Genomic DNA, 12,364 nt, shown 5'->3' with positions numbered 1-12,364 from the left:
TAGAAAACTCCATTCAATCCATTTGTTGAAAACTACACCAAAAAAAATATAAATAAATAAATTGACAAGACTATATTTTAATATTCTATTCACACAATAATTGCTAACACGTTGGCTTTAGACCGTCACCATTTCATTCAATCTAATTTTGTCAAACATTTTAAGTATAGACTTATCTCCGTTTGAAAGCATTTGAAGTCGGCGAATACAATGAATCTGCACTGTTACCTGATTTAGAGTCCGACTTATAAGGCAAAAGCCCAACACAATTTCCCCACAAATGATATTTTGGAAGGAATAAAGAGCAGCTACGAAAACTACCATGAGCACCCTATCAGCCGATGAAATCTGTTGTTTGAATGCAATTGCCCAGTTTTTGCTTGAGGATGAATTCTCCAACGAGACAATGAATTCCCCTTCACCAACAGCTACTGTTTTTTCTGGGGAGGATCAAAAAATGCATTACAGGGGAGTGAGGTTCGTTAAGGCTGGCGGAAAGTATGCTGCAGAGATTCGAAACACAGAGAAGAAGGGTTCCAGACTTTGGCTTGGCACCTTCGATACACCAGAAGAAGCTGCAGCGGCATATGACCGTAAGGCTTTCCAAATGCGCGGTTCAAAGGCTATTCTTAACTTCCCTCTCAACGTTGAGTCTGGACTGTATGTAGATCGCTTCTCTCAATCCTCCTCTTCTCACAGAAAATCGGAAAGATGAATCTGAAATTAGAGATTGTGCAGAGTTCCATGATTTTTAAAAGAATATTACACAAGATAAGTGATGAAAATAGTCACAACCCGTGATTTAGAAAGAAGAATTTTTGTACTTGCAACTGTTCTTTGGAGGTGTGTTCACCCCAAAATAAACAGCTAAGGTCTTGCTCGTTATGCGCTATAATAGCCACTATATGGTTACAATATGTAAATGTCTTCTGCAATTTTTTTGCAGTTTTCTCTTTGGTTACGATATGGTTTTATTAAGTAAATTTTTTCTCTCTGGCTACAATATGTTTTTATTATGATAAAAGTAAGTAGCTTTAGTTGAATTCAAATAAAATACTGTTGTACAATGTAAACCATAGAAGACCATTTGCTTCCCACCTCTTCTTATGCTGACTATAACAGGGCCCTTTTCGAAAAACACTATTGGTATTCAGCTTTGGGGCCAACAATTTACGTAGGACTTATGTACTTGAACATATTGAACATGTGGTTTGGTTATTCATAAAAATGTTCGGGAGGATTGATAATGAAATAAGCATCCTTTTATATAGAAGACCCTTAAGAAATGGAGCGATAAGATTAAGAGGTGTAAAAGATAGATGGTTGGCTAGGATTAGAAGGTAGGTAGAAAAAATAAGAAAATAATGAGAGGGTAGGTAGTGTAGGAATTAAGATATGAATGGCATGTGTCATGGGTAGAAAAGGCTAATGAATTAATTAAATAAATAAAGATTTATTTAATTAATAGAGGAAATGGGATCAATTAAATAAATAAGTATTTATTTAGTTTAGAAAAATGATAATTTAAATAAATTAAATTATTTATTTAAATGAAGAAAAAGGCTAGAAAATGATAAATGAATTAATTTAATAAATAAAAATTTATTTAATTAATAGAAGACTTAGAATTAAATAATAATTAAATAAAAATATTTATTTAATTAGACACGACGATTTTAGGTGTCTATAGGACTAAATCAGACAATTTTCGGTGGATTTTGTAGAAAGTTTGAAGGCAAAATATGTTCTTAAATCCGCCCTTTTTAGAATAATGAACAAATATAACTCCACATGTTGAATAAGAATCGGTTAGAACTTGTAGATGTATTAATATAGATATAGTAGTTGTGTTGCAATCAGTTAAATTTGATGTAAAATAAATTTTCTAAGTAATTTTGTTAGAAGTTATATAATACAAATTTTTGGATTAAATTGTGTGATTTTTATTCGATGTTTTGGGTCACATTCAATAATTTACATATTTTTTGAAAACATAAATAGTTATATCTAAAAATTTGTATTCTATATTTCATGGACAGTGAAAGACTCATACTATCTTTTTAAATAAATGGTTGAGTTTGTTTCTAATTATAAATATGTAATCTATTTTGATAATAAATAAACGAGCATCAACAGCTTGTTTCTATTATAATTCGATATCATAGTCAACATGTTCTTCCCTTTCCTACTGTTAAATATTTTATGAGTTTGAGTTGTCATATTTGCAATATATTCTATGTTATGGAGGAGATCCTTAAATAAATTGACATATGTTCTTGATATTATTACAAGTAAAATCCATTTACCAAGCAATGCTACATATTATTCATGTGTATCTACCATTCATGAAATGTGTCAATGGATGCATAGGGTGTAATTAAAAATTGGTTTTATAATTTAGATTTCTCAAAAATATTAAATTTAGTTGTTATTGAGTTCACAAAGAACGTAGAGTTGGTGGTGTTGGTTACACTCCTACTTTTAGTCAACCTCTTAATGTGGATGCGAAAATTGAGTAGTGAAGCATCCTAAATGTTCTTGGTAGATCCCATTGTTGAACACACCCAAAGATTGGGAGCAAGGGCACGGTGAATTAGTCTTAAACTTAATCAATTCCATATTTAAGTTAAACATCAAAATAGATTTGTTGAAACAAAGAGAAAAAATCAAACTTTGCATTACAACATTCCACACGAGAACACCAAGATTTTTATGTGGGAAACCCAACAAGAGGAAAAATATGATGAGAGTTAACTCACACTATATTAATAAGTGTTTCAATATTGCTTTTAGGCCTACTACCGAAGGAAGCTCACTACTCACCTTGTGGACTTTTGGAGAAAGATACAAAGACCTTCTTAAAGAAGGATACATGAAGATTACAATAAACAACATGAACTTGAATTGCTACAAAGAATGTATCAAAAATATGCAAATGTTGTTGTCCCTTTTTCACGTACTCTCTCCATCTGACAATTGACACCATCATATAAATATTTGATCTTCAATATACACCCTCTGAATCATCTCAAAACTCCAAGTAGATTGGCTCCAAGGTGACATAATGAGGACATGTGTGATACTACATAGGTCAACTTCAAGCACATGTACCATGCAAGAAAATGAGTTCTAGATCAACCCAAGAAATAATGGAGACTAAAACTATTACAACACATCCTCCAAAGAAAATATAATAGGCCTTGTTCAAACCATAAGTGAAAGAAATAGGACTATCAACCCAACACTAACAACTTCACCAAGAACTATCAACTATACACCTTTGTGCCATCATGGGAGACCAAGAACACCATGTAGACCAAGATATGAGTAATTTAATCTAAACATGGTATCCCTACAACCTTGTTTTGAAGTATCTGATTATTATGTGCTAGTACAAGTAGTGAAACATATTAAAATAATGAAAATAGACCATCCCTAACTGACTATAACTTATTAACACGTAGTATATTGTATTATGGTGCATCACATACACTAAAACTTGTAAGAATGAAAACTTATACCTCTTTGATCATAACCCCATGTTGGAACAACTATATCTATCAATCCAAAGGAATGCACAAAATTATGGTAGACTTCTAAGACACTTTACTCGGTTCTAGTGCGATCTAGCGAACCGTCAACTAAAAATTTTCAAATAGAAGATGTTACAAACATGAAAATTAGAAAATAACCTTCTTGGTGTCAAGAAAATGTAATTCCAAAATTTTAAGGCTAAATATTGTAATGAAGTGGAATGCAGACCAAAATATAGTGACTCTGTCACAAGGATATGTACTATATATGCCTTGGACAAATTTTCTCAAATACAAGTATGAACAAAGACTCAACTAATATTCATCTAACTCCTTTAAATAAATAAAGAAAAGTCAATGTAATATCACTCCTCATCCAAAACATAAACAATGTATAACTAGCTTAACCATGTACATTGCACTCTTTTTGACTTTATTATTGCCATCTTAGGTCATTAATACATCTCCTTGTCTTCCAAACTGTCTTGTTTGTCCTCAATCTTGGTGATCAAACAAATCGTGCTAGTCCCAAAATATTTCATAGCCTCTTCAACTAAACTAATTCATCTCTATACAAATGCAATAGTTTGACATTAATAATAACATATTGAAGATATTATCAACAATCTTCCCCTTTGCCATTGATTACAAGACCCTATATCAGATGTTACATATTCTCACTCTTAATCCCCCTTTGACATCAATGGAAAGGGCATAATATTACCTACCTATGACAACCAAAAATATGTACTCCGCCCAACCATATGATCTCTATAAAGGCACTCCTCTTGAGATGGAGAACCCTTAAAAAAAATCAATGATGTGTACATAATGTCTTAAAAAAAAAAAATTATATTTTAGCATTCATTGACAATAATCATTTCTTTTGATTATTTTTGGATTCGATTGTGTTTGAATCCAGAAAAAATTAAGAGAATACAACATGGATTGTGGAAATCTCATAGCATTAAATAATAATTTCATTAAAATAAAATTGAGGGAAAAAATAATACATTACAAAACCATATTATAGTTTATCCTTTAATACAATATTAAATAACTATTTACATTGGATGCTCATATAACAAAAATAATGCATGACATCATCACCCAATGAACAAACACATTATGATTATAATCAAATACTTTAGAAGAAGTATTATGGTAATCAATATCCAATACCATTCAGGTGAATTATTTTTGAAAAAGATAATCGGGTTTTACACAGACCCTAAACCAAAAGTTTTACAGCAACCGACCATCAGCCAAATAGACATGAACCAACATCAAAACAGGGGAGCATATCTGAGCAGTCATGAAAACAAAGGAAACGTAGACATTTACAAGACAAAATAAAAGAAAAAGCTCTCAATTAAGAGAGAGCACTAGATCTTTGTTCTTCTAAATGGAAATCATGTTGATTTCCTCCAACTCCTTTATAATGAGTTTGGAGGTACCCTTGTTGCTTCTTCTGCTTCTGGTTCTAGAATTGGGACCAGTGGTTTTGTTGTCACCAACAGCCATATCTTCCCCTCCAAGATCTTTCACCGGTTCATTGTGGTAGGATCTGTAATCAGGAACCATGGCATTAATATTTTTAAGACCCTCAATACTATTGTTCATGGCTTCTTTGCTTATGTCAACCAGGGTCTTGAGATTTTTCTCAATCTTCGCCATAGACTACTCAACTTTTTCAATCCTTTGTTTGTGATTGCATTTCATCACCTCAATGTATTGGGAGAGCTTTTTGGTCATAATTATGAGTTTCTCAGGTTTACTGGGCTCAGGGAAAGCAGTGAAGATATCAATAATCTCTTTAACCCCCACTTTGAGGGTATCAATTTCGTGCTCAACCCACTTCCAGAAGCTTTCCTGGCTTCAAGTAGCTTCCATAACTAGATTCATCAGGTTACCAGTCCTTTGAATCCCACTATTCTCTTCATTGGCCATGGCCCCCTATTTTTCTTTCTGGACATTGATAGGGATGTCCAATTTAATTCCCTACTCCATAATCTTTGGACTATGGTTCTTAACCGCTAGCTTTTTCTTTTTAGAGAGGGGCTCGACCTTAGAGATCAATTTGTTGGTCGTTTTGTATTTGCTAGCCACCCATCTAGGAGGATTCTTGCTGCTAAACATCCTAGGGGTGACCATCATCTCCCCTTCCTCTGTAGGTTTATAGTCAGGTGAATTGTTATAACCACCAACACCAAGAAAAAAAGTTTAATAAGCCAAGAACACTAGAACTAAAGGTAACCAATTATATAGTTAGGTACAATGACCCAAGGAATAATAGGATATGAATGTAGAGTTACATCTCAATGAGTTTCCATCTATTTCTATTTCTAGGGTTCACTATTAAAAACAAAATCTAAAATGACTCAAAAGATCATGGTACAAAAAAAGCCAAAAACCATAACACCCATATTTGAAACATAGAAAATTACTAATTTCATCACAAAATAAAACTATTTTAAATACTTCAAGAATCACATTTTACAATTTCGAGAGGCATGCAAAAATCTCAATCACCATTAATAGAAGCTTGAAGATTTTTTTTTATTAATAATGGGCCGAGGTTGATATTGAAAAGAGAAATATGAATAAACCTTACCTGGAGAGCCCTAAATTACCTGCTTGATGCTTCAAGAATCTTGTTAAAATATTGTGAAACTTGCATCTACACTTATTGCTAATATTAGTAGAGTTTCAACCTATAAACTGCTCTACAAAATTTAACTGCCAGAGAAACAACATCATAACTGATAAATCATATAATAGCAAATAAAGACTACAGTTCATAGCCATTCAATATTCTAACTTTGATCAAATAATCTAATAGATTAAAACATTCAAATCTTAAAACTACAAACCCAATATCCTATATTCATGAAATTCATCCAAAAGATTAAGGTTAATCCGAAAAACCAAGCCATATCAAAATAACCACAAAGTCATATCCTTCACCAATAAAGTTTTTATCGTCATGTTTGTGTCTAATCAGTTACCATTTCGGTGAGACTGTGAAATGGTCCTAGCGACAAGCTAATTTTGATATAACATCTAGGCTCAATAAGACTCTTCAAGTAGTTCGCAGAAGTCATACATCTTACTGATATCTCTAAGACAGTTGATGGGTCTTGGCAAATTCAAAAGTTTCGGTGTGACATAAGGTTTCAGTTAGACATATCTAGCCACTAGCCAAATTCATAATCTTTATCGATGAAGACCATATTGATAAGACTTTACCGAAGACTGGGCGACAAGAAGCTTGAAATTTTTTACTATTCTCTATACTTTACATTTATAAAAAGTGAATAAGTTTAAAAAAATATACTCTCTTTCTCTAAAGGAGATCATACTTTTTGAAAGACATAATTATTTTTTAAGGAGTTTAAAGGGCCTTTTTTTGTCATTTTACATTTTTCATGTTTGACCAATTTTCTAGCAATGACCATTTTTCTCTAATTCATAGAAATCCACAAATATGTAATCACGCAAAATTTTAAAAAATATTTTTTAACCCAATAAGTCCATTTTAAGACTATAAAATGTAAAACATGAAATAAAATTAATGCATATATCTATTTTATGAATTCAAATACAATTCCATCTTTATGATTGATATTCTATACGCAACCACCAAGTGTGTGCATTACCATAATCAAGAAACAATTCAATAAATTGCACAAAAAAGGACAAATGAATTTGCCTTCCAATTAAATTATACCATCATAAATTGGAGAGATATTATTTTCTCTTAGATAACTGCTTGCTGAAATTTAAAAAAAAAACCATTACCATATATATATATATATAGATATATATATATATATATATATATATATATATATATATATATATAGAGAGAGAGAGAGAGAGAGAGAGAGAGAGCTAAAAGAATATTTTCATTTTCATTTTTCACTTCAAAAACCCCAAAAAACTATTTCAAGTTAGATAAATTTTTCAAAAGGATATTTTTCCTTTTGATATTTTACTAATCATATAAATCAAATTAATTTATAAAAATAAATTTTAAATTCCCCCTAACTGGGTGGGGTATGCTTCTATTGTTGGTTTTTGTTTAGGGGATTTTTTTGTTCTTTCTTCTATTTTTAATGAGGCTTCTACTCTAGAGGTGGTGCTATGTCTAAGTAAATCCTCTCAAGAAACCCCTCCTTCAAGGTTGGATGGATACTTTAAATATCCTTTTGGGGGACAAGTCTACTCTTGTAGGTATTGCAAGGGCTTTGTTTGCATTCTTTATTGTTTATCATATGAAGGCCTATATTGCTTTTATCTTGGCTTTCGGTCATGCTTCTCTTATAGAGGTGGAGAGATCTCCTATGGAGGTGGATATATTTCATGTGGATAAGGTTGAAGGTTTTTGCAACAAGTCCCCTCTCTTGTCTTTCCAATTTAAGTAGTGTCATCTCCTATTGAGGTGGATTTTGGTTGTGTTCAAGGGATGTGGTTCTACTACAAGGGGGTTGTTGTTGCCCTTACTCTTGCTCCTATCTACAAGGGATTTGGTGTTCTCCTAATTTCAAACTTCTTTCCTTTCTCTCCTATTGAGTCAAAGACTAAGAAAATTAAAGGTAGCTTATTATTGTTTTAATTAAATGTTATGGGAGCCCTTTCAAAACCTTGTGTAATGGTTTATATGAATTGAGTTGTTAGGTGGTTTTGGCCTTGTTCCTTTTGAAGATGATATTATGATGTTTTGATCCTTCTGACCTATTGTTGTTGGGATATTGTTTGTTTCTATTTATCTATTTATAAAATATTCTACGTGGGATCCAAATCCTAATAAAATATGTTTGTAAAGAATTTTAGGTCCCTTTAAAATATTTTTTTACCCCTAATCAAAAACTTCTTCATGACTAACATAGCAATTTCACAAATTAACTAATGCACATAAGATTATTTTTAAATAAATAGCATAGAGATTCCCCAAAATTTTATAATTATACATACTCAATCATTTTAATTTAAAGATTAGTTGTCAAATTTATTAAAGACCAAAAATAGACATGATGCTAATAGTATTACATGATGATAGAGAATGGATTGGGTAGCACCCATGTGTTTGTTTATTTGTATCTACAAAAGGGGATCAATGTGGGATGATACTTTCCTTTGAAATCAATATTATCACATACAAAAATGGAAGGATAACCAACAAGGCATTTAGTTTTCACACTAAGCCATAGTCTAATAGAATTGAGATATAAATTCAAAGAAACATTCAAAATTTTACTCTTGAGAGGTTAAGACTTAAATCAATTGAATTTTAGGCAAAACTAATGGTTTGAGAAAAGTGGTGAATATCAAACAAATATTTCAATCAAGGTCCAACAAGCTCCATAGGGAATATACTAGAAGAAGATATAACAAAGACATAGTGTAGGTTCTTTTCTAGGTCCCACTAATAATGTTGGCATGATTAAAGCTCCAAAGTACATATTAAGATCCCATTAGTTACCTCAACTGACACTCTTGTTCATGTAGGTTAGATTTTAATTCCACATGATTTAAAACTAAAAAATACTATATTCATATGTTATAATAATTGGTAGGATATATAAGACTATAAGTATAGCAATAATGAATGTAATATTTATCCCCCTGATGATGTAAAATGCAACATAATCTTTATTTTATGGCTTTTCCTCATTTTAGAATGTAATATGTTGACTAGGAAAAGAAGAACAAGACCTTGTTGAAGTCAAAATTGCTCTGATAATAACATATAAATGTGATGCATCGTTATGCTCAACATGACAAAAATTTGTATAGTCATCCATAATGTTGCATCTATAAGACCATTGTCATGTGTCTCAATATTCTTCATATGACTTAGGAACAAATTAGTTTACACACTTATTAGTTTATATATAGAAGAAAGAAAAGGATTTTCATTATTGTAGGACCCTTCCTAATGGATCATGTTGTGTTCTATTATGTGCTATTTTTATTTCCTTGAGACTTTTGTATGATAATGTGTATTCACTTTTTACTTTCAAATTTACAAAATTCTTAATTGTTATAGCTGTTAGGATGACTTTTCTTTGGAGCGAACGGATGTACCAAAGAAAGATTAATCAAATTAGCATCTAATAAACTTTAAAGAATATCATTCAAGGATCTATGTAGCTTACTGAGCTTTCTAGTACTTTTTTGTTTGAAGGAAGAAAAAGTGGAAGTATCAACTTGATTAATTTTTTCTTCCATTTTTGAAAGATATGAAGAATTATTTGGAGGATATGAACCATATTTAAAGAGAATTTTTTTTAATGACTACTCCTATCTAATAGTTTCAAATGTGTAGACAAATCTATAGAATATGCAAATCTATTTGGAACTATACTATCAATAGTTGTCTTGAAAACTATTATGATTTTTTGTAAGTAAAGTTTATGTAAAGTAGTAAGAAATTTAGAATATATAGATTGAAACCTTATGATATTATCATTAATACACTCATTTTATTCTTATACACTCTTTAAAAAATAAAAAATAAAAACTCATAATTTAATATAAAATAAATTATTTTAAAAAAAACTTTCCCAAATCATCATATATACTTTAATAGATTCATGTGATCTTAAAAAGAATCATTCAACAATATAATTCTTCATATTTATTAAATATAAGAAATCCATACATACAACAATAAAATATGTGGAATTACTCCTTCTGCTGAATCATTACGCCTTGTGGTCATTCTGTTGTCTTGGAAGTTGTCTTAATGAGTGGTTATGTTGTAAGATTAGAGGAAATTTCATCTTTTGGTTTGAGGTTTTTTGCTCAGCATTTTCTCTTATGATGATAAGATAATCATGTCACGGTTATCCTTTCCCTTATTTATTCTGGATGGTGTGTAGGTATGATATTCATTCTTGTTTTGTGTTTTTTATTTCTAAATACATAATGCTCTGCTTTATTTGGAGAGTTCTTGGCAAAATTGGTGATTGTTGGCTTCTTCTAAGGAACTGGAAAGTACAGTTAATATGGTGGTGTAGATGGCTCCTTATCCTGTTGCTGCTATTATGACTTTTACTATGGACTATTTTGTGGATCGGCCTCATTGTGATTCTTGAGGGTTTTCTTCATCCTTCTCTACTCCTTATATGGATGGGCATTTGTTTGCTAACCATTCTTATGCTGACAGGATTCCTTTTACTTGGTTCCCTTCTGGCTTTGTGTTTTGTTCTCTGCAGGGCCTTGGATACATGTGGGGCATAGACAGACTAGTTTTTTGGGCTGTTGGCACTGATTTTGTTCAGGATAAGGTGGCTTCTTGTTTGGGATGTTATCTTCTTCACTCGTTCCTACAAGCTTCTCTCAAGCTTCCTTTATATCTAATGCAATTGGTGATGTAACCTGGGGTTATTTTGTGGATTGCCTATGGGCTATTGTAATGGGTAGATAGGCTTCTGTTCTTTTGAGCTATACTGAAGGGTTTTCTTACTAGTTCTTTCCCTTCAGTGCTCATTGAACCAGACACCATGTAAAAAATATAAAAAATTTAATATAATTTCAATGATTCATCCACTTTTATCAAAAAATAAAAATAAAAACAATAAAATATTTGATCACCTGTTTCATTGTACATCTGAAATGAAACAGTCACAAATCTTTTAACAACCAATCATATGACAGTAAAATATATTTAATATCCTTTAAAGTCATCATTCTAATGCGCTTAGGTCTTGCACGCACTCTTTTCTCTGCTTCACTCACTTTCATGCACAAATTTAGTCTAACTACATTTTAACCTCGTGTTTTCAGAGATCATTTCTGGTCTAATGGAAGAAATGTGGAAATGGGATCATGTTATCTGACCTTTTATGACAGGACATAATTCGAATCTGTAAGGTGGAACAGTTGAAGTGGGGAAAAAAGTAGGTCCAATATAATTTTTTAAACAATAGAATAATCCAATTTTAGAGCTAATATGTTCAGTCGGTGACTTTTTCTGTATTATTCTCATTTTCTTTTCATTAATTCGACGTGTTCAATTTGAATCTGCCTTGCATTTTAAATATATTTGGTTGAATACTGTGAGCCGCCATCGAGACGAGATCTCAAAACATTACACACTGATCATTTCTTATAACGCCAGACATTTTGCATATTTTTTAATGTGATTTTTGGATTATTCATCAATATTATCTACAAAGACTTAATAACTGTAATTAGAGGAGCAACATATTAATACATCTATTGTGTAATTCTTATATATGTATAATATTATTAATATTCTTATGAAATTTTCTGCATTCGATTGTATGTATTTTTTTCCCATCAATGTTTCGAATCATACTTGGTGATTCGGAATGTGATTCGAAACATTGATGGAAAAAAAATACACACAATCGAATCTAGAAATTTTCATAAGAATATAACATGGATTGTGGAAATCTCATAGCTTTAATTATTAATATTATTTGTGTTTCAAGCTTATTATGTATTATGACCATTAATTCCATTATAGTCTAAAAAAATTCAATATCATTGTTTTTGGAACATGGATGTATCTATTAAGAGTGGGTCATAAAATTATAATATTAATTATTGAAATGAATTTTAATAATATGCTAAAATAATCATGAAACTTTGTAAGTCCTTAAATGAAATTAAAATGTATGGAAATATCATTGATATTATTGCAGTCTAGTTATTTCTGAATCATATTCTAAAATATTATGTTAATCTAATTTAAAGAATAGTAGTATCATGTGATTGAATATGTGTAATACATATAATCCCGACTCTACATCTGCTCATTAATATATATTAATATATTGATTAATTTACTATTATAA

General features: G+C 31.0%; 1 protein-coding gene across 1 annotated transcript; it reads left to right on the top strand.

Annotated features, from left to right (window-relative positions):
- The first annotated feature begins 322 nt into the window (after window positions 1-322).
- Window positions 323-715, top strand: LOC131069924 (ethylene-responsive transcription factor ERF105-like). Its single transcript, XM_058005471.2, has one exon. It carries the CDS (start codon window positions 323-325, stop codon window positions 713-715), a length of 393 nt encoding a protein of 130 aa, XP_057861454.2.
- The last annotated feature ends 11,649 nt before the right edge of the window (window positions 716-12,364 follow it).

The sequence above is a fragment of the Cryptomeria japonica genome, chromosome 6 (genome assembly GCF_030272615.1).
Source record: "Cryptomeria japonica chromosome 6, Sugi_1.0, whole genome shotgun sequence".
In the NCBI taxonomy this organism is placed as follows: domain Eukaryota; kingdom Viridiplantae; phylum Streptophyta; class Pinopsida; order Cupressales; family Cupressaceae; genus Cryptomeria; species Cryptomeria japonica.
The sequence above is the reverse complement of the archived record's forward strand: the minus strand, read 5'-3'. Positions and strand labels throughout refer to the sequence as shown.

What these genes read in the sequence shown, in the direction of transcription:
- LOC131069924 (XM_058005471.2), top strand. Translation starts at nt 323, where the DNA reads ATGAGCACCCTATCAGCCGATGAAATCTGTTGTTTGAATGCAATTGCC.